Genomic DNA, 20659 nt, shown 5'->3' on the forward strand with positions numbered 1-20659 from the left:
CAGACCCGGGCTCGGATCATCTGCTCTTTTGGTGACCTGGCCAGGTGTCAGGCTGGTCCATGTCATTTGGTTTTCACTGTCTTCTCTTGCCCCCTCCCTTACCCCATCAACACAATCAGCCTCCCACATCTTCAGGCCGCAAAAATGAGGCGACCCTTGCCCCAGGGCAAATGCCTGATGGTCTCTGAACTTCCGGGGTCTGGAGCGTGCGCTCTGAGCCCTTCTGTGTCCTCACCAGCCCCAACCCTGGGCAATTCACAACAGTGTGGTCCACAGACCCTCTCTCAGCCGGAGTCCCCTGATAGGCAGAGCTCATGGTTGGAGGTCTAGGGCCAAGGGTCAGGCCTCAGGCAGGGACAGAGGTCAAAGCAGGAGAGGGGCACCACTGGGGTAAAAACTCTGCTTAGGGAAAAACTGAGTCAGACGGGCAGAGAAACAGCAGGTGGTGGTAGCAGCAGCGGAGGTCAGAGGGCCAGGCGGGCCCAGGTTGTCGGAAGGTCTTCCGGTCAGGAGGGGGCAGCTGGCAGAGTTGCCTTCCAGGATACCCAGAGGGGCCCCTCCGAGGCCTTGCAGGTGGTGAGGCCTGTCCCAGGATCTTCTTATTCTTAAAGACCATGAAGGAAGATTTGTGTTTTGCAGTTTTTGTAGATTTGGTTGACCTGGAGGTAAGTCAAGATGCATGTAGACTCTTTCAGCAACGGAAGGCGACTTGAATGGGGCCTTCGGAGTTCAGAGACAGTTCACCTGGCCAGACTTGGGACCAAGAGAAGGCAATGAAGGACGGCATTGGGCCCATGCTCTGGGGGCTGGCACTCCACCTGGGGCCTGGGGAGCCAATCCAACGATGTGTCCTGGTCTCTTCTGGTTTGATAGCCCCCTGAGTCCGAGAACTGGGCTTGGAATTCCCACTGAGCAGTGGGTATGTGGGGACACAGCTCGGGTTAGGGGTGGACAGTATCAGCTGAGTGACAACTTTGAGCCAGGCATGAACCAAGCCCCTTCTAATCCCCTGTGAAGCCTGCGCTCAGTGTCCCTGAGAGGAGACTCTTAGTTCCTCCCTTTACAGTGAGAAGCTACAGCAGGGAGATGTGCAGCGTCTGGCCCAAGGCCCTGGGGTCAGTGAGTGGCCAAGCTGGGATCTGACTCCAGAGCTCTGCTGCCCGGACCCGAGGGGACCTCGGCGAAGCTGGCAGCTCTGAAGCTGGTTGTGATGGTCACTTTGCTGTTGACCTCGCCTAATTTTTCTTAGCCTCGGTTTCCCTGTCTGCCACAACGAGAGGGTACAGGGAAGGGGAGCGGCAGAACAGAAGTGGCCTTGGCAAACCTTTGAAATTGTGAGAAGCCTCAGAAGTTTAAGGGGGCCCAAGAAAGCCAGCACGCTGCTGGCCTGAGCAGAAGGTAGAAGGAAGGGGAAGAAGAAGGAGGGAGGTGGAGATTGGCAAGTGGCTGTGAGCTGGGACCATGGCAGGAAAGCCTGCCCAGGACACGTTTTGAAACTGGTAAGTTCATCTACCCTTTTGCCCACTGCTGTCCTCCCTGGCGGGCGCAGGTCTCCTCTGCCAATTTCCCCGAATCCCCTCCCCCGCCCTTTTCTCTGGGTCTTACGCAGGCTGGCCAGCCGCAAACTTCCCACAATGAGAAGGAAAGCCAAAGGGATGCCCAGGGTAGGGGAGGCTCAGGGAATATTTGCATTTTCGTGGCTGGGGGATGAGCAGGCCGGGATCCTGGGAGAGAGATGCCCAGGATGGAGTCTGCTATGGCCAGCTCTCAGCCTCAGGCACAGGAAGTGGGGGTGTTGAGACCGCCCCCCCCTCCCCGGCTCCTGGCCCCTGCCTGGCCTGGCCGTCTCTGCCAAGAAGGACAGACTCTGCCGCGCCTGGTTTCTGAGAGCTGGCCAGGCTCCAGGCTGGGCCCAAGGCAGGTCCCTCCAAGGCTAAGTCTCCCCCTTCCCCCGAAAACACACAGGGTTAAGCCCCCCTCTCCATCTCTTCGATAAAGCCTGGACCCTCCCCAGCCCTGGGTCCCCTCCTGCCAGCTCCTTTCCCGGCATGGTCTGACCCTGGACCAGCTGTGAGTGAGGGGGAGGAACAGCTGGCCCGCAGCTGGGAGGTGGGGACCAGGAGACTGCCCGGCCCCTGCGGGCTGGCTCAGGCAGGGAAGCAAGGCCAGCAGGCCCCAGCAGCATCTGGAGAAATTTCTGAATTACCTCCTGGCTAGAGACCAGAGGCCAGAGTGGGCCTGGGTTGGCGCTGCTGGCCGAGGCCCCGGAGCAGCCTCTCTCCTGGCTCTGAGGCCTCATCACCTCCACCCTCCCCGCCCTGCTCCCTGCTGTCTGCCGGCCTCATACCGCAGCCTCCTCCAGTGGCCAGTTCCAGCTCCCCACGACCCCTTCTGTGGAAGACGCAGCCTGGGGCCCAAGGAGAAGAGGCATGCCCTGCTCTGGCCCCTGCTTTTCTTTCTTCCTGGCCTTACCTGCAGCCTGTGGAGGTCGGGGCTGTTTGTTCTCTCTTCGGGAAGCCCAAATTCTACCTGGCCAAAGCCCAGGGAAGGCCTCTCTAGTTTCTTCACCTCCATGGCTGCTGTTGGGGGAAGATGATGTGTCGGCTGCTCCAACACCCTCCAATTCTGCTTCCCAGACAGGAAGGCCCTTTATGGGTAAAAGTCCACACCCTCAGACAGGACCAGCTACATAACTTGTTAAAAAAGTATTAAGAATTTTAATACAGTGACAAGAGACATGAAGCCAACACCCAGGCCCCTCTAAGCATGGGGGCTTGCGTGAGGGCACAGCTTGTGCCCATAAAACCAAGCCTCCTCCCAGAAAACCCTGGTCCTTCTCCGCCCCACCCCTTTTCTCTCCTGGACCACAGAAGTTCTCTGAGACTTTGGATGGAGGGCGGGTCTGGGCAGACGTCCACCTGCTCTGCTCTCTCGCATCTTACACTGTCCTCAGTGGCCTATGTCTGATGCCTCACCCTGACCGTCTTCCCAGAGAAGCTGAGGCAGCAGGGAAGCCTGGGGTCTCTCCATGCCACGCAGTACCACCCGGCGACAACCAGGGGAAGGCCAGGGGTGGTGACTGGGTCCAGGGCTGCCCACAGTGCGCCACCCCCAGTGTTCTGGGTGGGTGGCGGGGGCGGGTGGTGGAGAAGTTCCTGCCCTGGCCTTCTGTTCCCCATTAGTGTCATTCTTCCTAAGGGGAGGGCGGGGGGAAGTCCAGGGTTGCTTTGCCAGCTCCAGACCAGGGCTCCACGTAGCCAAGTCTGAGGGCTTTGTTCTCCGTCTCCACTGCCCAGCAGCTGGTGCAGCCCTCGCCTGGCGGCGTGAGTGCCCTCGGGGCTGCTCAGTCCCCTGAGCCAGGGGGAGGGTGGGGGCCTGGGTCTAGGAATGACCTGAGAATTTTGCTCGACTCTGGCAGTGGCAGCTGGGCCATCAGGACCTGCCTAGGAACTGGAAATGACCCTCCACTTGCTGGGCAATGCCAGGCTGGAGGCCAGGTGGGCCAGACCGGGGCCAGACAGAGAGCTGCCCCAGCAGACCCCTCCAGCCACAGCTGGTGCAAGACACTCCTTTCTGCCACCACAGCCTCACCCCCAGGCTCCAGGCCTGCCACCAGCTTCGGGGACGGCAATGCCCACCATCCCTCCTTCCTGGTCAGGAGCACTTAGGCAGGGCCTGGCCCAGGGCTGAGCAGTCTCTGTGCAGTGTCCCATTGGCCCTCACAAAGCCATAGGCAGTGGAACCTGTTATTATATAACGAGAATCAGATTAACTGAGGAAAGTATTCCAGTCTGCATGGCTGCCACGTTGTCCCCAGCGCTGTGCCCTTCCTTCTGAGAAGTCATTACAATGGCAATGTTTGCTTGGCTACTTGCTGAATGTGTGCTTTAGGGCTTAAGGTCGCGTCATGGAGTAGAGCTGCTGTGTGAACTCACATCTGGCCGATTGCAACGCTCAAGGCTGTAACCCTGGCACCACACATAGTGTCTGGCACATAGTAGGTCCCCCATAAATAATAAGAGAAGGAAGGGAAGGAGCAGAGGAAGGAGAAGGGAAAGAAGGAGGGAGGGAGGAAGGAAGGATGGAGCTAAGCCAGGATTCCCACACAGGGCAGCCGGACGCCAAGCCCGTGGCCCTAACCACTGGACTACACTGCCTCCCTTTCACCCCAGGGCTCCCCAGACGGACTGCTGCGGTGCTAGTGCAGGTCCCTGGAGCAAATCCCAACAGAGCTCTGCACTCGGCCCAAGCTGGAAAGGGGCAGAGCCGGCCATGGCTTCAAGGAATGAGCTTGGGGAGAGAAGAACAAGGTGCTGCCAGCCTCCCCACACCCATTTGGGGTCCTCACTAGCGAGGCTTCATTTTAGGGAGGTCCTTCTTTCTTGGAGACCCCGCTGGTCCAGCTGGGTTCTGGCTGACTTATTGCCTCCCCGGGCCTGTATGGCTGGGGTCTTGGCAGCTGGAAGGGTCTGTCTCCATGTGGGTCGGGCAGCTGGAAGGTGTCAACAGGAGGCCTTTCCCGGAAGAAACGCCTGCGTTTAGCACGCACTTCCAATCTGGCCTGGGGAGCGACTCCGCACTCAGCCTTCCTGGGGGGTACTCGGAGCATCTGCTTTCAGAGTCGCTCTGGAGCCCCCCGCCTCTGGTGTCGCAAGCATCTGTGGGCCTTTGCCCCAGGTGTGTTTGCACCGGGCACTGCCAGGCTGCTGCGTGGTGTGTCTGCTGGAGGGGCTCTCGGGAGACCCCGCAGGAGGACTGCCGAGAGCAGGGATCCACTCACTCTTTCTCCTGTCCGTGAAAGGTACTCACCAGTCTCTCTGAGCCCCACTCTGCCCCAGGCGTGCTGCGAAGCACGGAGATCCACGAATGGGAGCACAGCCCCAGACTCACGGGCTCACAGTCCAGCAGAGGAGGGCCGTGTGCCACCAGGCAGCAGACACACAGTGATGCCATGTGCTGGGAGCACGGGGAGGGTGGCTGTGTCTCCTGGGATGCTCTGGGCTGTACGCGAGAGAGTGACGCCTCATTGGGAGATTTGATAACACAGTGGAACCTCCTCGTCGCTTTCTTCCTCTGTCGCCTTTGCCCTCATCTAAGCTGCGCTCTGCTCTCCCGGTCCTGCCCACCTACCCACACTGTTCCGGGGGGAGGGCTTTGCGTGAGGTGTGTTTGCTTGGTCACGTTTCTCAACTGACTTCCAGGATCCCACATGATGGGGGCTCTTCCTCCTCCTCACTGGTCCCCTTGCTCCTGAGGCACCCCCAAGGCTCAGGCCGTGGTCCCTTCATACCTCTGTCTGCACTCAGACCTCAGGGGCCTCACCTGGTCTCATGGCATTAAGTACCATTTATATGTCCAGTCCACACCCAGACACATACCCACCCAGACCTTCCCCCTAAGCCCATTCTTGGATGTCCAGGGTCCACTTCACCCGTATCTACAAGGCAGAATAGACAGCCCTGAATTAATCCCTGGTTTCCTCCCCCGACCAACACCCAAACCTGCTCTGTGGGGGTCTTCTCCATCTCACTGATGGAGACTGCACTCTTCCAGCGGCTCGCCCCAGACCTTGGGGTCACCCTTGATGATCCTTTCTTTCTCAAACAGCCCGTATCCTCTCCGTTGGGGAACCTTGTTGGCGTCATCCTTAACTACACCCAGGGTCTGCCTGCACCCAACGCCCTCCCTGCTTCTACTTCAGTTCTTGCCTGGGTTGTTGCAATAACCTCTCAAGTGGTCTCCTTATTCTACCCTTGAGTCCCAAAGGCTATTCTCAGTGCAGCAGCCAGAGTCCTCTCTTAAAAGGTGTTGGAGGACACCACTCCTCTGCCCAACCTCCTGTCAGACGTGTCCCTCAGACCCCCACGTTTTCGTTGGCCCTCAGGAGTGAACCTGATCTGGCCTCCCTGTGACCTCCCCTCCCACCACACTGTCCTTCCCTCATGCCGCTCCAGCCACTGGCGGCTATACCGGTCCTTGGAGGCACCAGACTCCCGCCGGCCCTGCTCGGCCTGGAAAGCCCTTCCCCCAGAGAGCCGCAGAGCTCTCCCCCGCTGCCTCTCCTGGCTGCCTTCAAGTTGATGTGCAAATATCCCTTCTCACCTGTTTGAAATTACAGTCCCCGCCCCCTCCCAGCAATGACCCTCTTGAACCTCCTTTCTCAGCTCTATTGTTTCCTGATAGCACTTCTTGTCTTCTAACATAGCATATGTATGATTCACTTATTGAGTGTACTTATTTGTGGTCAGTCTCTTCCTGCTAGAATGTAAACTCCACAGAAGGGGAGGGTTTTGTCATTTTTGCTTACTCATGTATCCCAAACACACCCGACAGTAACACTGGACACTAACTAAGCCCTGAATAAATATTTATTCAATTTAATTGAAGTCACACTTTAGTGTAAATAAACATACGTGATCTTTCTCTTTGTCTCTTTCTCTGACTTGCATTCTAAAATATCCCCCCACTCATTGCGAGAAGGAACTATTTCCTGCATCACAATCACAGTACCTTTGGGAAAGGCATTTTGGGGGCTGTGAGTTTTACAGTCTTGAAATAACATGAAGTGGATCAAGGACCCATTGTGGAGCCAGGACTCAAGGAAGAAGACCTGAGAACTTTCTAGAGCCCCCCAAAAGGCAGAGGGGCCACAGGCAGCAGCCGGCGGCGGGGCTGTGGCGGAGGCACAGGGTCCCACACACGTTCACAGTTTGACTACAACTGGCTGCCCCGAGGACGAGGACGGCAGAGGAGAGCGCCGCAGGGAGAACTGGACAAGGGGCTCCCACGGGCAGACTCCCTGGAGTCGAGTCCTTTCGGCCTGCTTTTGCAGCAGGATGGGCTCAGGACGCCAGCTGGAGTCTGCCCTAGAAGCTGTGTGTGGTTGCTGCCGGGGCAGACGATGCAGGTGGGTCGACTTATCGAGAAGCCGACAAAGTTCCAGCTACGCGGGAACCCTCGCTCCAGGAGGCCCCTTCTCAGGCCCTGGAGAGATCTGATGTTTATGTCATTGTCAACGTTTTAAACATTTCTCATTTATTCTGATGTGTTCCTCATTCTAAATGAGCATCACTTTCTAGGCCTAACATTGTATTTGTAAATTTGTGTTTTTCACAGAGTGTCCACAAATGGCATAGGCTCAGCCTGCACAGACCCTGGGTCGGCCCCTGAGGGGAGAAACCAGCTCTCCAGGCAGGCTGAGAGTTCGGACCCAGAGAATTCTCCCCGGGTGTGACCCATGTCGCGGAATCCATTCGCTTCGCTGCCTTTTCCAGGCACCTAATAAGAATTTAATTTCCCTGAGCCAGCCTGGGGTTCTATTTTCTTGTTTTGTGTTCCCCAGCCCTGCCTTAGAGAACTGAAGCAGTTTTGTGGGGTTGGAGGACTTGTGAGATTGGAGCGCACTCTGCTGGGAAAATGGGGGTACAGCCGGGAGCCAGCACAAGCCAGGAGCGACGGCCGCAAAGCTTGGCTGTTGGGAGGCCAGCTGCCCTCTTGCTGGGCATGGACACGTTTGGGTACACACACCCTGTGTTTCTAATTCAAGTGTGAGCATGCTTTTGCACATGCGTGTTCCATTTCCACACTGCCTGAGGTAACACTGCCTGGGGTGTACTGCAATTCAGTTCTCACGCTAACCACCCAGAATTAGCGGCAGACTCCACAGACTACCCCTGCTTCAGACCCCAGCTGTAAGTGGGGTCCCCAGGACAACTGCACTTCTGACCGGTCAGCTCCAAACTAGGGGGCTCCTGTGATGCCCCTCAATTTTTCTAGTTCTCTGGAGTGACTCACAGAACTCACTGGAAGTGCCATGAGTACAGTTTTATTGTAAAGGGTATGACTCAGGAGCAGCTGAATGAAGAGACACACAGGGAAGATCGGGAGGGGGGGGGGCAGAGTTTGTCTGTGTCCCTCTCCTCCTCTGGGAGTCCAAGGCGCCACCCTCCCAACACACTGAAGGGCTCACTCCCTGGGAAGCACCACAAAGCCTCCGCATCCAGTTTCCACTGGGGTTCCCTTACCAGCTGTATGACTGAGCTCACTTTCCACCCCCTCTCCTTCTGTTGGCTGAAAGTCTCAACCTCTACTCATGTGGTTGGTCTTTCTGGTGACCAGCCCCATCCTGAAACTATCTGGGGGGGGCCCACCCTGAGTCACCTCATTAGCATAACAGATACTCCTCTCACTCAGGAAATTCCAAGGGTTTTTGAAGCTTGTGCCAGGAACTGGGGGAAAAAACCCATTATGTTCTTGATCCTACCACAACAACGTGCACACGCACAGACCCAGCGCTGCCTCATGCATCCGGTGCCGCCGCAGCCAGCCCGCCAGCCCCACACCAGTTCATCAAGGCCTCCATGAAGCGGTGGCAAAACAACTCCTTAAAAGGCACCACAGGGCCCAAGGTGCCCCCCTACTGCCCCAGCCAGGATGTCTGCTTCCTGAAGGAAACCTGTTTCTTTTCTCTAGTTCAAGGCCACCGTCAGCAGCCAGGGTTTAACACACAGGCTTCCCTTGCCAATCATTGTCTTCTTTTGTTTTGTTTTAAACAATCCCAAGCCCCCTGCTTGACAAGGCAGGCTGGACACGGCAGCTCCCACTGTGGCCCACAGCAGAGGCTGCAGCTTGCTCCATGGACCCACTGGCCCGCAGGCCCTGCACCTGAACAAGCCCGCGGGCATTGCACCAGAACTCTGTCCTGCTACAGGGGCACAGCTGCCGGAGGAATTCTCTGTGGGCCTCGGTTCTGAATGTAGCCCAGAGAGCCGGTGCCTGGTGCAGGCACGGTCCTGAGGCCTAGCTGCAAGTTACTGCTGGCCCTCCTGGGGCTTGTAAGGTGAGGTACCCTCAACCCAAGAAGGGGGTTCAGACCTCAGCGGCCAAGAAAAATGCCAGGTGTCCACTGTGTCCCCTGCGTTGCCCACACAGTGCTGCTGGTCCCTGGTCCTCCCACCTCTTGCCAATGCTAAGGATTCTGGGCAAATTCTTTTGATTTTATGCAAGCCTTAGACCAAAGCCTGAGATTGGAGTGATTCCCATTGTTTTCAAAACCCCCTTAGGTGTTTCAAAGGTGGCTGCTCAGCTTGGCCCCTAATGTGCGCTGCTGGACCAACAGCAGGGTTTCACATGAGTGATTTTATTAAATCTACACAGCAAACTCATGGGGGAGGGGCTGCCATTATTATCTCTATCTACAGATGAGGAGATTGAGATTCAGAGATGCTGAAAGACTTGCTCAAGGTCACGAAGCTGGTAATTGGCAAAGCCAGGCAGAATTTAAACCTGGAACTGTCAAATGCCAGAATTTGCATGCGTAACTCCTTTACAATTCTGGAACATAGTGATATGCCACACGCTTCCTTCTCTTCTCCCACCCCGCCAGCCCGGTACAATTTCTGAGCAATCCAGGGGGCAGGGAGGGCAATCAACTTGACCTTGAGAAATCGGCCCCAACAGGGCATCACCATCTGCCTGCCCATTGGCCAGTCCTGCCTGGCCTGGAGATCATGCGTGTTTATCAACTGAGTTATTCCTCACTTTGTTTCAGAAAGGATGTAGACAGGGCAAATGCATTTAAATGTCCCCGTGTTGATACAAAGCTGTGCGGTGGCCACAGAGAGGCAGGGAAGTGCGGTGGTTAAGACCTCAAGGAGCCAGAACCCTATTTCTAGGGTCTGAATCTCAGCCTTGCCACTTACTAACAGGAGACCTGGGTCAAGATGCTTCATTTCGCCAAACCTCCATTCTCCCAACTATGAAATGGGGATAATGGGCTTCACAGCACAGGGTCACCGTGAGGACGCAAAGAGGAAGTACAGAAAGCCACCCCAAGCTGGGCATGGGCGGGGGGCACGCCCAGGGTGCTGTTTCCGGACTGCAGCCTGGCCCCTTTCAGTGCTGGACATGTGAGCCAGCGCTTCCAGGCCACCTTTGACCTGATGGCCTCACCTACCACTGCAAGGCCCCTCTACCAACACCTGGGTCTTGAGCTCCTGCTGGGGTCCTCCTCACTTGGCAAGCTGATTAAGTGGGAATCAGACCACCACCAGAGGGTGCTGCCTTGTGCAGTCCTGCCCAAATGGAGCGAGTCTCCTCTGTGGTCTTGCCCAGCTCCAGGGTGAGCTGACTGGGGGAGGGGAATGTTTATGAAGCTTTTACTGGGTGCCTGAGTTTCTTCCTTACAACAAACATGCAAGGTAGCTATTAGGAACCTTGATCCACATGGAGCCTTGGAGATGTCTGCCCAGGAGTCCATCTGCTGGGACCTCTGTGGCTCAGATTTCTTGCCAGGCTCCTCAGGAGCAGGAGTTTGAGAGATCAGAGGAGATGCATGGCAAAGTGGGCAAAGCTGTCTGTGAGCTCAGAGCACAGCACTTAAGAGGACTTTTGGAGCTGACCTGACACCTAGTGGCCACGAGTAGGAATTGCTCCACCATTGGGAAGGCTCCAGGGCTGTTGCCTGCAGGTTTTGGGCTGGTCGGCCCCTCACTTACCTGGGGCTGGTGGTGTCAAGGGTGGCCTGGGGTCGGGGGGGTCGGGGTGGGGGTGGCGGGGAGATTTCAGCTTCCCTGTATCTCCATAATTCCCCGATAGCTACTCAAGCAAAAAATAACATTTGATTAAAAAGTTGCTGCCTTTTAACTTTTATACAAAGGATGAATGAAAGCATCTTGAGAAAACTGCAGTTTTTATTGACCTGCAACCTTCATTTCATAACAGATTTTTATATTTCATGGCCTCCTTGTCCTCAGGAGTGACTGGAAACCAGCAGTGACTGGACACCAGCCGTGACTGGACACCAGCCGTGACTGAACGCTCACTTACTGGCAGGAGACTTGATGGGGAATTTCATGGGTTATAATAGACGTAAAGACACGGTCCCTGACTTCCAGCAGCTTTGATTTATTGGGGAAGTCAGAGCAAGGACTTCTACATATCCTGACAGGTACAGTGGGCATGAGCTTCAGCCCACAGACTCCTTATTGCATTTCTTTCTTTTCTTTTCATCATCCCAATTTTGACTCTGAGCTTGTATACCACCCACCCAATGGAAATTCACCTTCAGGCTAAGACCTTGAAGTTGAAGGAAGGAAAAGGGGAAAATATACTATGGGAAGGGGGTTGTACATTATTTCAAATAATGATTCTGCCACATGTGCAGAGAGGCGTCGGCATTGCCCCCAGCCTTGGGGCTGCAGAGTGACACCAGTGGACCAGTGACTTGATTCCTGGGTGCCATCCACACACCACTGGTGCTCTAAAGGCTGAGTTCCTGGGAGCCCCTTAACGTTCCCATGGTTTCCACTGCTTGCCCACAATTGCCAGGTGAAAGTATTTGTTCATTCCACAGGTATTTATTGAGCCTCTGCTATACGCCAGGCACCATGTGGGACTACAGAGATGTATGGGACAGTTCCTGCCCTTCTTCATCCACAAAAATGACAAAGAGGTTAACCAAAATCCTTTAGCTTATCCCACCCTCTTCCCCTACTCTGCACATGCTGATCTTGGCTATTCCTGCTCTTCTTTTGCTAAGCTCCTCATGTCTCCCCAGTTTCCCCAAGGAGTTTTGAAAAGAAATGTAGAATGGCAGGCCCCTACAACAGACTGGGAAGCCTTTATGGCAGCTGTCCCACTTTCAGGTGGCTCCAAGGTCAGGTGGCCAGGTAGTGCTGGGGCCTTGAGTAGAAGCCAGCTCTCCCTGCCTCCCATCCTGAGTTCTCTCTGTGTGACCCCTCAGCATTTGCTTCTAAAGGCCCCTGTCCTCATTTCATGAGCATCTGTTCCCTCGGCCACTGCCTCTCACATCTCGAAATCTCTCCCCTTGACACAGTTTACAATTACTATGACGACCGCTTTGTGCACTGACCTCCTCCCCACTGCTCTTTCCCTGCCACTTAGCAACCCCATTGCATTCCCAATTTGTCTTCCTGGCTCTTAAAGAGGCCACCAAGGACGTGCTCCCTGGTGGTCCCTAAAACCAGAGGGTGCTCCCCTGGTGAAGGGCACACCACCAGCAGCCCAGGGGTGCTGAGACCAAGCCAGACTTTATTGGCTTTCTCACGGTCCTGACCTTGGTGTTTGTCCACAGAAGTTTCAACCAGAACTTTCTTTGCTTCCTCCTGGCCGCTCTCCGACGTGCCAGAACTTTTCTGTTGCAGAAACTTCTTTCCAGGCCAGACTTGTTGCTATGGCTTCACCATTTACAAGACACTGGTTTGAGAGGTAAGGGGATAATGTTGAATGCCAATGCAGCCTCATGGCCGATGGACGAGAATGTTTAGACAGGCTCCACTCCAAGCGAGACCATTTGTAAACCCGTCTCTCAGCCTGGCAGAGCATTGAACATGGGTAAGGTTTGGTGTCGGCCTGGAGAAGGAGTAGAGAGCTGGGCTACGTGGTTGTCAAGGGTTTGGCAGTAGATGTAAGTTTAGAAAGTGCAGACCCTTTGGCGAGTAACCACACTGGGTTTGCTGCACCAAACACTTGTTAGAGAACACGCGTATGCAAACACTGTCTACAAAAGGATCTTGGTGACAGTATTGTTTGTAGTGGAAAAACAGAGAAAATAAATGTTCATAAAAATGAGATTAAATTACAAGACTTCTATACTGTGAAATACCAGTGGCAGCTAAAAAGACTTAGATGGTTCTAAATGTACTAATGTGGAAAGATCACCAGACACACTGTAAGGCAAAGCAAGTTCAGAGGAACGTGACTGTGCAACTCTGTTTATGATAAGAAATAGTGTGTGTGTCTGTGTGATATGAAATATGATAAAACACATGCGTACTCTGATATAATAAATGGTAAAACGCATATGGTAACATGCCAGGTAAAGCTCTGAATGCTTTTAATCCCCCAAAACTCCTATGCCATGCGTACTATGATTAGCCCCCTAATGCAGATGGATAAACCAAGGCACAGGGAGATCAGGTAACTTGCCTAACGTTCTACAGGAGTAGAGCTGGGATTACACTCAAGTGGTTTGGCCTCAGAGCCCATGTTCTTAACCATTACATCATATACACACACATCCACTCACTCACACACATACTTGGTTGCGAGTATGTGGGAAAAGTTAGGGAAATGGGCACCTAGAATAATTCATGAGGACGCTCTGGGGAACAAAGCGAACTGTGGAAGGGGGTGAGAGAAAAGAGGACCTTCATTTTCTTCTTTCTGTTCTTCTGTGGATTTAGAATTTTTATAAGGAGGTATCATTTGTAACAGTAAGTGAACATTAGAAAAACCCATGCAACCATGAAAATTACAACTGTGCCCTCAGTCAGAACTTACAGAGCTGCTAACAGGGTGTGATCTCAGGGGCAGTTTGATGTGCCCACAAGAGTCCCCCTGACTCGGTTTTTGAGACTCAGCGACCCCAACCCCAGTACTGCCTCTCGATGGCCATGTGACCTTGTCTACAAAGCGGGAGGGTTTGCTGGACCTGGGACCTGGTCCCTTGATCTCTGCCTTGGGCACTTCCCACCAGCAACCCAAGGAATAAGAGGCTGCACTTCCAGGGGGGCAGGTGGAGAGGTTCCAGACAGAGGCACGGCTTTGGGGGGGATGGTGTACAGGTCTGAGCCATCCTTGAGGAGCCTCCTTGCTGAATGACAGCTCCTGACATGCATTGTCCCCTTTGATCCTTACAAAACCCTCTTGGGTGCTGTGGTTATCACCCCCTTTTTAAGACTTGGAGACGGAGAGGCCTGTTAGCGGCCACGCCCTTGCGAAGGGCAGGGTTTGCAGGTGGGGCAGTCTGCCCTTCCTGTCCACGCGGTGGCTTCTCCCCATGGGGGATGCTGACGGAGGCACAGGGCAGAGATATTGGAAGAGGTCTTGTGGGGCAGGACCAGAGGGGGGCCTACTCTGATGGAGCTCCTTAAGAATGCTGCCACACACGAAGCTGTGGGCCCGACATGAGCCCCAACCTGCAGACCCAGCGGGGTCCTGTGGCCTGAGCGAGGAGGTCTAGCTTGGAGGAGTGGGCTCTGGAGCCACACAGACCTGGGTCCAATGGCCACGGTTGCCCTTTCTGGCTGTGAGTGCTTAGCCCCTTCTCTATAGCTCCATTCCATCCTTTACAGCACAGGGGTGATATCAGCACCGCCACTGGGGGCCGTGAGAATCGAGGCACCTGTGCCTGTTTGGTGACTGGCAGAGTACTTGGCACATGGTAAGGACTCACAGGTGTTGGTTATCGATATTATTATTGTCATAGTCCTTTCGTATCGCCTCAAGGACTTCAGCCTAAGTCACATGCTGCATCATGCCCTAAGCTACAGCAGAACTGAACGACCTGCGGTTCCCTAATTGTACCGTGCCCAGCTCACACTTCAGCACTTGGTTCTCGACATCCCTCTGCCCTCGCATCTTTGTCTATGTGAAACCCCTGTCTGAATGACACCTCCTCTTTGGGCTACCGTGGGACCTCGTACATGTCCCCAAACCCCTTTGCCACTGAGTAACTATGAGCTCCTTTGTGTCACCTCCTATCTGCTGTGAGCACTGTGTCCCCAGAACCTGGCCCGCATCCAGCAGCATGCAGTGGAGGCTGAAGCTCGGCTGAGTGAGCCAGCGGAAGATGAGAAGGAGGGTAAACAGCCTTGGGACAGGGCAAAGGCAGCCTGCTGTGCAGGGGACATACAGTGCAGGCGGGGTGGCCCCAGGAGCTCGGGCCAACCCGGCCAGGGTGCCTTAGAGAGAACCGAGGGCCTGCCCGGGACAGAAGCTGGGTGGGGATTGGCCACTGGGCCTGCGCTGACCTGAAGTTCACCATGCCTTTCTTGTCATCCAGCCGCTTTATCAGCTCCTTGAGCTGGAACCGGTTTAGGGGGACCTTGTTCTGCTGGAGAGGTGAACGGAACATGGGAGGTTAATGGAGGTCTCGGCTTACCTGCCCCCACGTGCCCTGCTCACCCCCACACCCCCCCGCAAGTGCACACAGAGCCCAAGGCCGCTAGAGGCCAGCACACCTGTATCATGGCTCTCCAGAACTCGCCCACAGGCATCTTCATCATTCCGGTAGGGCTCAAGCTCTTGAAGAAGTCCAAGACCGTGATATTTTGCTGGTCTGCATAGCTCTGGGAGAAGCAGGAGATGCCAGGAGCAAATGTTTGACCTTCTAACATCTGTAACAACTCTCCCTCCTTTCCCCTCCCATCCCAGCCTGGCCCCAGACCTAGCAGGCCGAGGGGGACTGTGACCAGGCAGGCAGACCCAGGAGCTAGAGTCGGCTGCATGTTCAAGTCCCTTAAGATCAAGAGTCCTGTACAGACTGATGCTGTGAAGGTCCCCTGGAATCGAGGGATTTGGGCAGCGATCATGTTTACGTGTATTATTAAGTTTTGAAATTGCCCCTGCTAAGGCTAGTGTAGATGGTGCGCTGTGGACGGTTGGGGGCAGGGGCTGGGGCGGGGCCGAGGCTGCCCTTAGCTCAGAGTCCAGAAGACCAAACCGCCAACCTGTTGTGCGGTGAGCAGGACTGGCTCTCAGAATTCGTTGAATTCTCATCATTTCACACAAATGCGTATATGGAGATACACTGTGTTAGGGTATTTAAAAAATAATATTTCATGGTCTTCATTTCAAAAATATTACCCAATCACATTGAAAGGTAATTTTCAATTACCATCCAGAGGTAACATCTTGATGTGTATCCTTTCATCTGTCTGTCTGTCTGTCTGTCTATCTACCTACCTATTATCCATCCACCCACCCATCATTTTTCTATTGTACGTACCGTTTTATGAAATGCACCGTAGTGATACATTGTGAACACATTTTCAATATTACTAAAATATTCTTTTGGGGCCCTTTTGAGTATCTCTGCTCACCTGAATTCTTGATCCTCAAGGCCCTCCCCTGACCCCACCTCTGCCAGGAAGCATCCTTTTCTGTGAGCCCAATGCTACCTGACCTCTAATTTGGGTTCTGATCATATTTGCTGCTTTTGCCACTTATTTATTACTTACCATATGGCACTTCCTATGAGAAGTTATTGTATCTATCCCATTTTCCAAACCAGGCTGTTGGCCCTCGGAGGGAAAGGACTGTTTCACATTGCATGTGGGTTTTGGTCTAGACTAGGAGGCCTCTTCTCTGTGCTGCTTTAAACAAGGGGCAGGCTACCCCCCAATCTCCACCCTGCCACACACACACACACACACACACACACACACACACACACACACTTTGCATCAGATAACTCCACTCCTGCTCACTGGAACATCCTTCTGCCCTTGCAAAACAGGTTTCCCCTTGGTTCCACCCGAGGTCATCTGACCTATAAAGATAGTTGGTATCATTTGCTTTTTAGAACTTTGGGGTGACAGCCAGCATTGGAAACCCCAGACCTGAGGCTGTTGCTGCGCTGAGGCCATCAGACCAGAGCAGCTCTAACATCCATTAACAGCCCCAATAGTGTCTGATTTTTCATTTTCACTATCATACCTGCCACCTGTGATTGCCAGGGACAAACTAAGGCTCCAGCTAGATTACCACTAGATATAAAGGACTTGAGGGTCCCTCCTTAAAGATTTTATTTATTTATTTTTAGAGAGAGAGGAAGAGAGGAAGAAAGAGAGGGAGAGGAGCATCGATGAGAGAGAGAAGCTTAGTCTCTTCTAAGCGCCTGACTGGGAGCCAAACCCCCAACCCAGGCATGTACCCTGATGGGGAATCGAACCACGGGACCTTTCGCCTTGTGGGATGCTGCCCAACCAACTGAGCCACACAAGTCAGGACAAGGGTCTCTCCTTAGATAAAGCCAACAAAGAGCTGTCCTGACCACAAGGGTGTCTTGTTTGGCATCATTACCAGCTATTGGAAAGAGCCCACATTTATTGGGCGCTGGTTACATGCCAGACATTGTTCTAATCCATTCGTGCATATTACAGAATTGAATCTCCACAGCAGCCCATTTCACAGGTGAAGAGGCCGAGGCACAGAAAGCTTCAGTGATTTGCCTTTGATCCTACAGCAGCAAGGGGAAGAGCCTGGCTGGTAGGAGCCGTCCTGTCCCAAGCCCCTCCCACTTCAGCCAGTTCTCAGCTGTTCCTTTCTGCTGAGGAACCCAAACTCCACGGGGAATATTCCACATCTGAGCCGTTCTGTGTCAGAGGGAGTGGTGTACTTTGGGGGAGGGGAGACTCTGGGCCGCTGATAGGAGCCGAAGGACAGCTTTCTGCAGGGGTCCCTGAGGGGTCTGAGAGGAAAGCGGGGGCTTACCTGGATCAGTTTCATGGGGTTTGTCCACATGAAGACGGTATTTTTGGCAGAGAGACCTTGGATTGCCTTGTAGGTCACGTCCAGTTGGGGGTGGATGGCATACACCCCTTCTAATGTTTTTATGAACTGCTCGGACACCATCACGTTCTGAGGCAGGGAGAGAGGGGACCCGTCATGGCAGGGGCACCGCCACTGTACCATCTCCCAGCCCAGACGGTGTCTGCCCCAAGCCAAAGTCAGAGAGCGTCGTCTTTCCCAGTCTGTCCTGCAGTGCTGCTCCTAGACTGGGATGGACCCCGTGTTTTAGAGCTTGCGGTTTAACCTGTAAATTAAACCACAATCACCTAAACCCAGGTGACTGATCAGATGTTCTAGTTGAGTGCTGGGGGCTTGTCACACACTGTCACCCCAGCGCTGCTCCCTGATGGCAAGCATAAGTGTCTGTGTGCAACAGATGAGATGAAGTGATGGGGTGGCGAGACCGGTCCCATGACAGGTCCATTTCTACACTCGTGTTGGACCTCAGAGCAGGTGCCCTGGAGGAGGGTCCCTCACTCCGACCGTGGGCCCGGCTCGAAACGCACTGCGAGCTCTGGTATGGCAGTGCCCTCAGCGTGGGGTCAGAGGCCGCAGGAGAAGGCGTGTGTCATGAAATAGCGTTTGACCGAACCTGGCCTCCACGGCTTTGATCAACCTGCGTCATTCCTCAGGTGTGGTTCTGAGTATCTCTTGCTTTTCAAAGAATCGAACCCACACTTAAGAGCTGAAGCCTTACCCCTCCCCTTTGTAGATAGTCTAGAAAAAGTTCTAGAAACATCTACAATGAAGGAATTCCAACACCTTTTAGAGTTGTGGCAGCATAGTTGACAAAAGGGGAGGAAAAAGCTAATTCAGACCCATGTGCCCCGGTAGGTTGTTAAGTGGCACTGTGATCCCAGCTCATCGGTTTGTGTGCCATTTGGGGCCTGAGCAGCACTGCTTCTAACATTCCCTCGGGCACATCAAGGCAGTGCCTGGGTCTGTACCTTCCAACCAGCTCTATGGGAGGGAAAGCCAAATATCCACAAAACCTGGACCGTGGCTGAGATCAGAGGCAGGGCGGGGAGGGAGCTAAGGGGGCCCTGAGGGCCGCAAGGTCAGAGCGGTAGGATGAGGGCGGAGAGAGGTCTCTGAGGAGGAGGCAGACCCACGAGCACAAGGAGCCTGGGGCAGGGAGGAAGGGGTGAGGGGAACACAGTGGAAAGGAAGTAGGTGTGTGTTTATAGTGTTGTATAATCTATGGCAAACATGACGTCGAAATGTTACTTATCACTCAGTTCCAAGGAGCTTGGGTTTAAATAGTCAAACTATCGTCACTGATATAATTGCAAGGCATTAACATCTTAGCAAAACATCACATCTGTGTGGCATTTAAAAATGTAATCTGCACCTCTTTAGAACCCTAGAGTGGGAGGCAGAAGCCCAGTGTTTACTCCTTGCTGTGGTTCTCACTTGTTGTGTGGTCCTGGGCCAGCAAGTGACCTAACCCCTGTTTCAGCTTCATTCTACACAAAATCGGAAAACGAAGAAAAGTTCTTGTTATGGGTTGAATTGTGTCCCCTCGCAAAAAAGATGTTGAAGTGGTAACCCCCAGTACCTGCGAATGTGACCTTATTTGGAAATAGGGTCTTTGAGTTACGATGAGGTCTTTCGGGTGGGCCTACTCTGATAGGACTAGTGTCCTTATAAAAAGGGGACGTTTGGCTATGAAGGCAGATGTGCACACAGAGAGAGTGCCAGCTGAGCACCGAGGCAGAGCTGGGGTGGTGATGCGTCTATCAGCCGAGGAAGGCCACCAATCGCCAACAACCACCGGTATGAGGAGAGAGGCACAGAACAGATTCTCCCTCATAACCCTCAGAGGAACCAACCCTGCCAACACCTTCATCTTGGACTTCTAGCCTCCAGGATTGTAAGACAATAAATCCCTATTGTTTAACCCACCCAGTTTGTGGTATGTTGCTCCAGCAGCTCTGGGACCTACCTCCCAGAATAGGATCAAATGAGCCAGCAGATATAAAATCACTTTGGGGGGATAAGGGAGTACAAAAGGGTAGACAAGCATAGGAGAGAGTTAGTAGCAGCTTCCTGCTGCGGGATGACTCAGGCAAGGGTGCCTGGCAGCGTGAAGTCACTTCCATAGGCTTTTTTCATCGAGCACGTTTGTTTGTTTGTTTTTTTCTTTCCCCCTCAGACACTGCTCTGAGTAGAGTAGGCTAGGTCACGAAATGAAAATACAAGTTTGTCCATGTTCCACTACCCTATTCTAAAAGTCCTGTGATTCTGGAACCATTCTGGGATCCAGGGCCATCCATCAGCAAAGCTGACATGAACGGGTCTGTCCTGGGGGCCTCCTGCCTTTTTCCTGGGGATTCCTCACCTCGGCTCTTGGGAACTGCTCAGGTTCCCAGGGTCCGGTAAATGATTTCACGTTTTGCTGTTACTGACTGCATGGCCGCTCCTCTTGGAAGGACCCCCGGAGGGGGCAGAGTTGTCCTCCGAAAGGAGCGACCTTTCCCAGAGCACTGGTGTGAGGCCTGCGAGGGGCGGAGCCGCGGGCACCTGTGCGCAGGGCGGCTGTGGCGGCTGCGTGAACAGCGACTGTCCGGTTACTTACAGAAATGTCGAGCTTTTCCATCTTGGATTTGGGGTTCCTCTTGATGGACAGGATAAGGAAAGTAGCCCCATCTGTGCTTATCTGGTTCAGAAAAAGCTGTGGGAAGAGGGGCAAGACAGGAGGAGGCTAAGACGGGGAGAGGAGAGGCTGGCCCAGAGCGCGGCTTCCATTTCTTTCCATCCAGCCACAGTCTCTGTCTTCCGCCCGGACTTCTCTGTAAGCACCTGTCTCCCTGGCCATCCGTCCATCTTACTGGTCATCCACCCACCCACCCACCCACCCATCCACCTCCTGCCTACCCACCCATCTATCCAACGAGCTCTTATTGGGAACTGCCATGTGCTGGTTGCCGGGTGAAGAGCAGAAGGGGGCACAGGCAGAAGCGAGAAGAGCTCTACTCTCAGGCAGCTTACGTTCTAGAGAAGGACACGGGCAAATACGTACATGGCAGCAGGAGTTCGATGATGATTGTGACAGAGGCACACATTGGTATTGCCGGACAAGGACAAGGGCATCCAGGACAGACGTGAGGACAACTGAACAAAGCCTTGCAGGAGCAGTGGGGATTAGTGAGGCATGGAGAAGGCGTGGGGGTGAGGGCAGGACCAGAGGAGAGAGCAGATGCAGAAAGAAGACAAGGGTGAGCCAGTGCCAAGGAGCAGAGGTATCTGGGCAGTAGCAAATGTTTTGTGAGCAGGAGCAGAGAACACGAGGCCGGAGAGCTGGCCAGACCACACAGGGCGTTGTGGGTCCAGCTAAGTACTC

General features: G+C 54.0%; 1 protein-coding gene across 1 annotated transcript in view; it reads right to left on the reverse strand.

The window, feature by feature from the left end:
• LRRC74A (leucine rich repeat containing 74A) overlaps window positions 1–20659 on the reverse strand; it is a 102801-nt gene that overhangs the window by 63955 nt on the left and 18187 nt on the right. Inside the window, exons 10-13 of the mRNA XM_054567605.1 lie at window positions 19895–19990; window positions 17239–17385; window positions 14985–15092; window positions 14775–14857 (exon numbers count right to left, since the gene is read on the reverse strand). Of these exons, the coding sequence (XP_054423580.1) occupies window positions 14775–14857; window positions 14985–15092; window positions 17239–17385; window positions 19895–19990 (434 nt within the window). The remainder of the gene's footprint in view (window positions 1–14774; window positions 14858–14984; window positions 15093–17238; window positions 17386–19894; window positions 19991–20659) is intronic.

Source organism: Pteronotus mesoamericanus, unplaced genomic scaffold, assembly GCF_021234165.1.
Source record: "Pteronotus mesoamericanus isolate MK-2021 breed Mesoamerican mustached bat unplaced genomic scaffold, CSHL_Meso_final contig_182, whole genome shotgun sequence".
Classification (NCBI taxonomy): domain Eukaryota; kingdom Metazoa; phylum Chordata; class Mammalia; order Chiroptera; family Mormoopidae; genus Pteronotus; species Pteronotus mesoamericanus.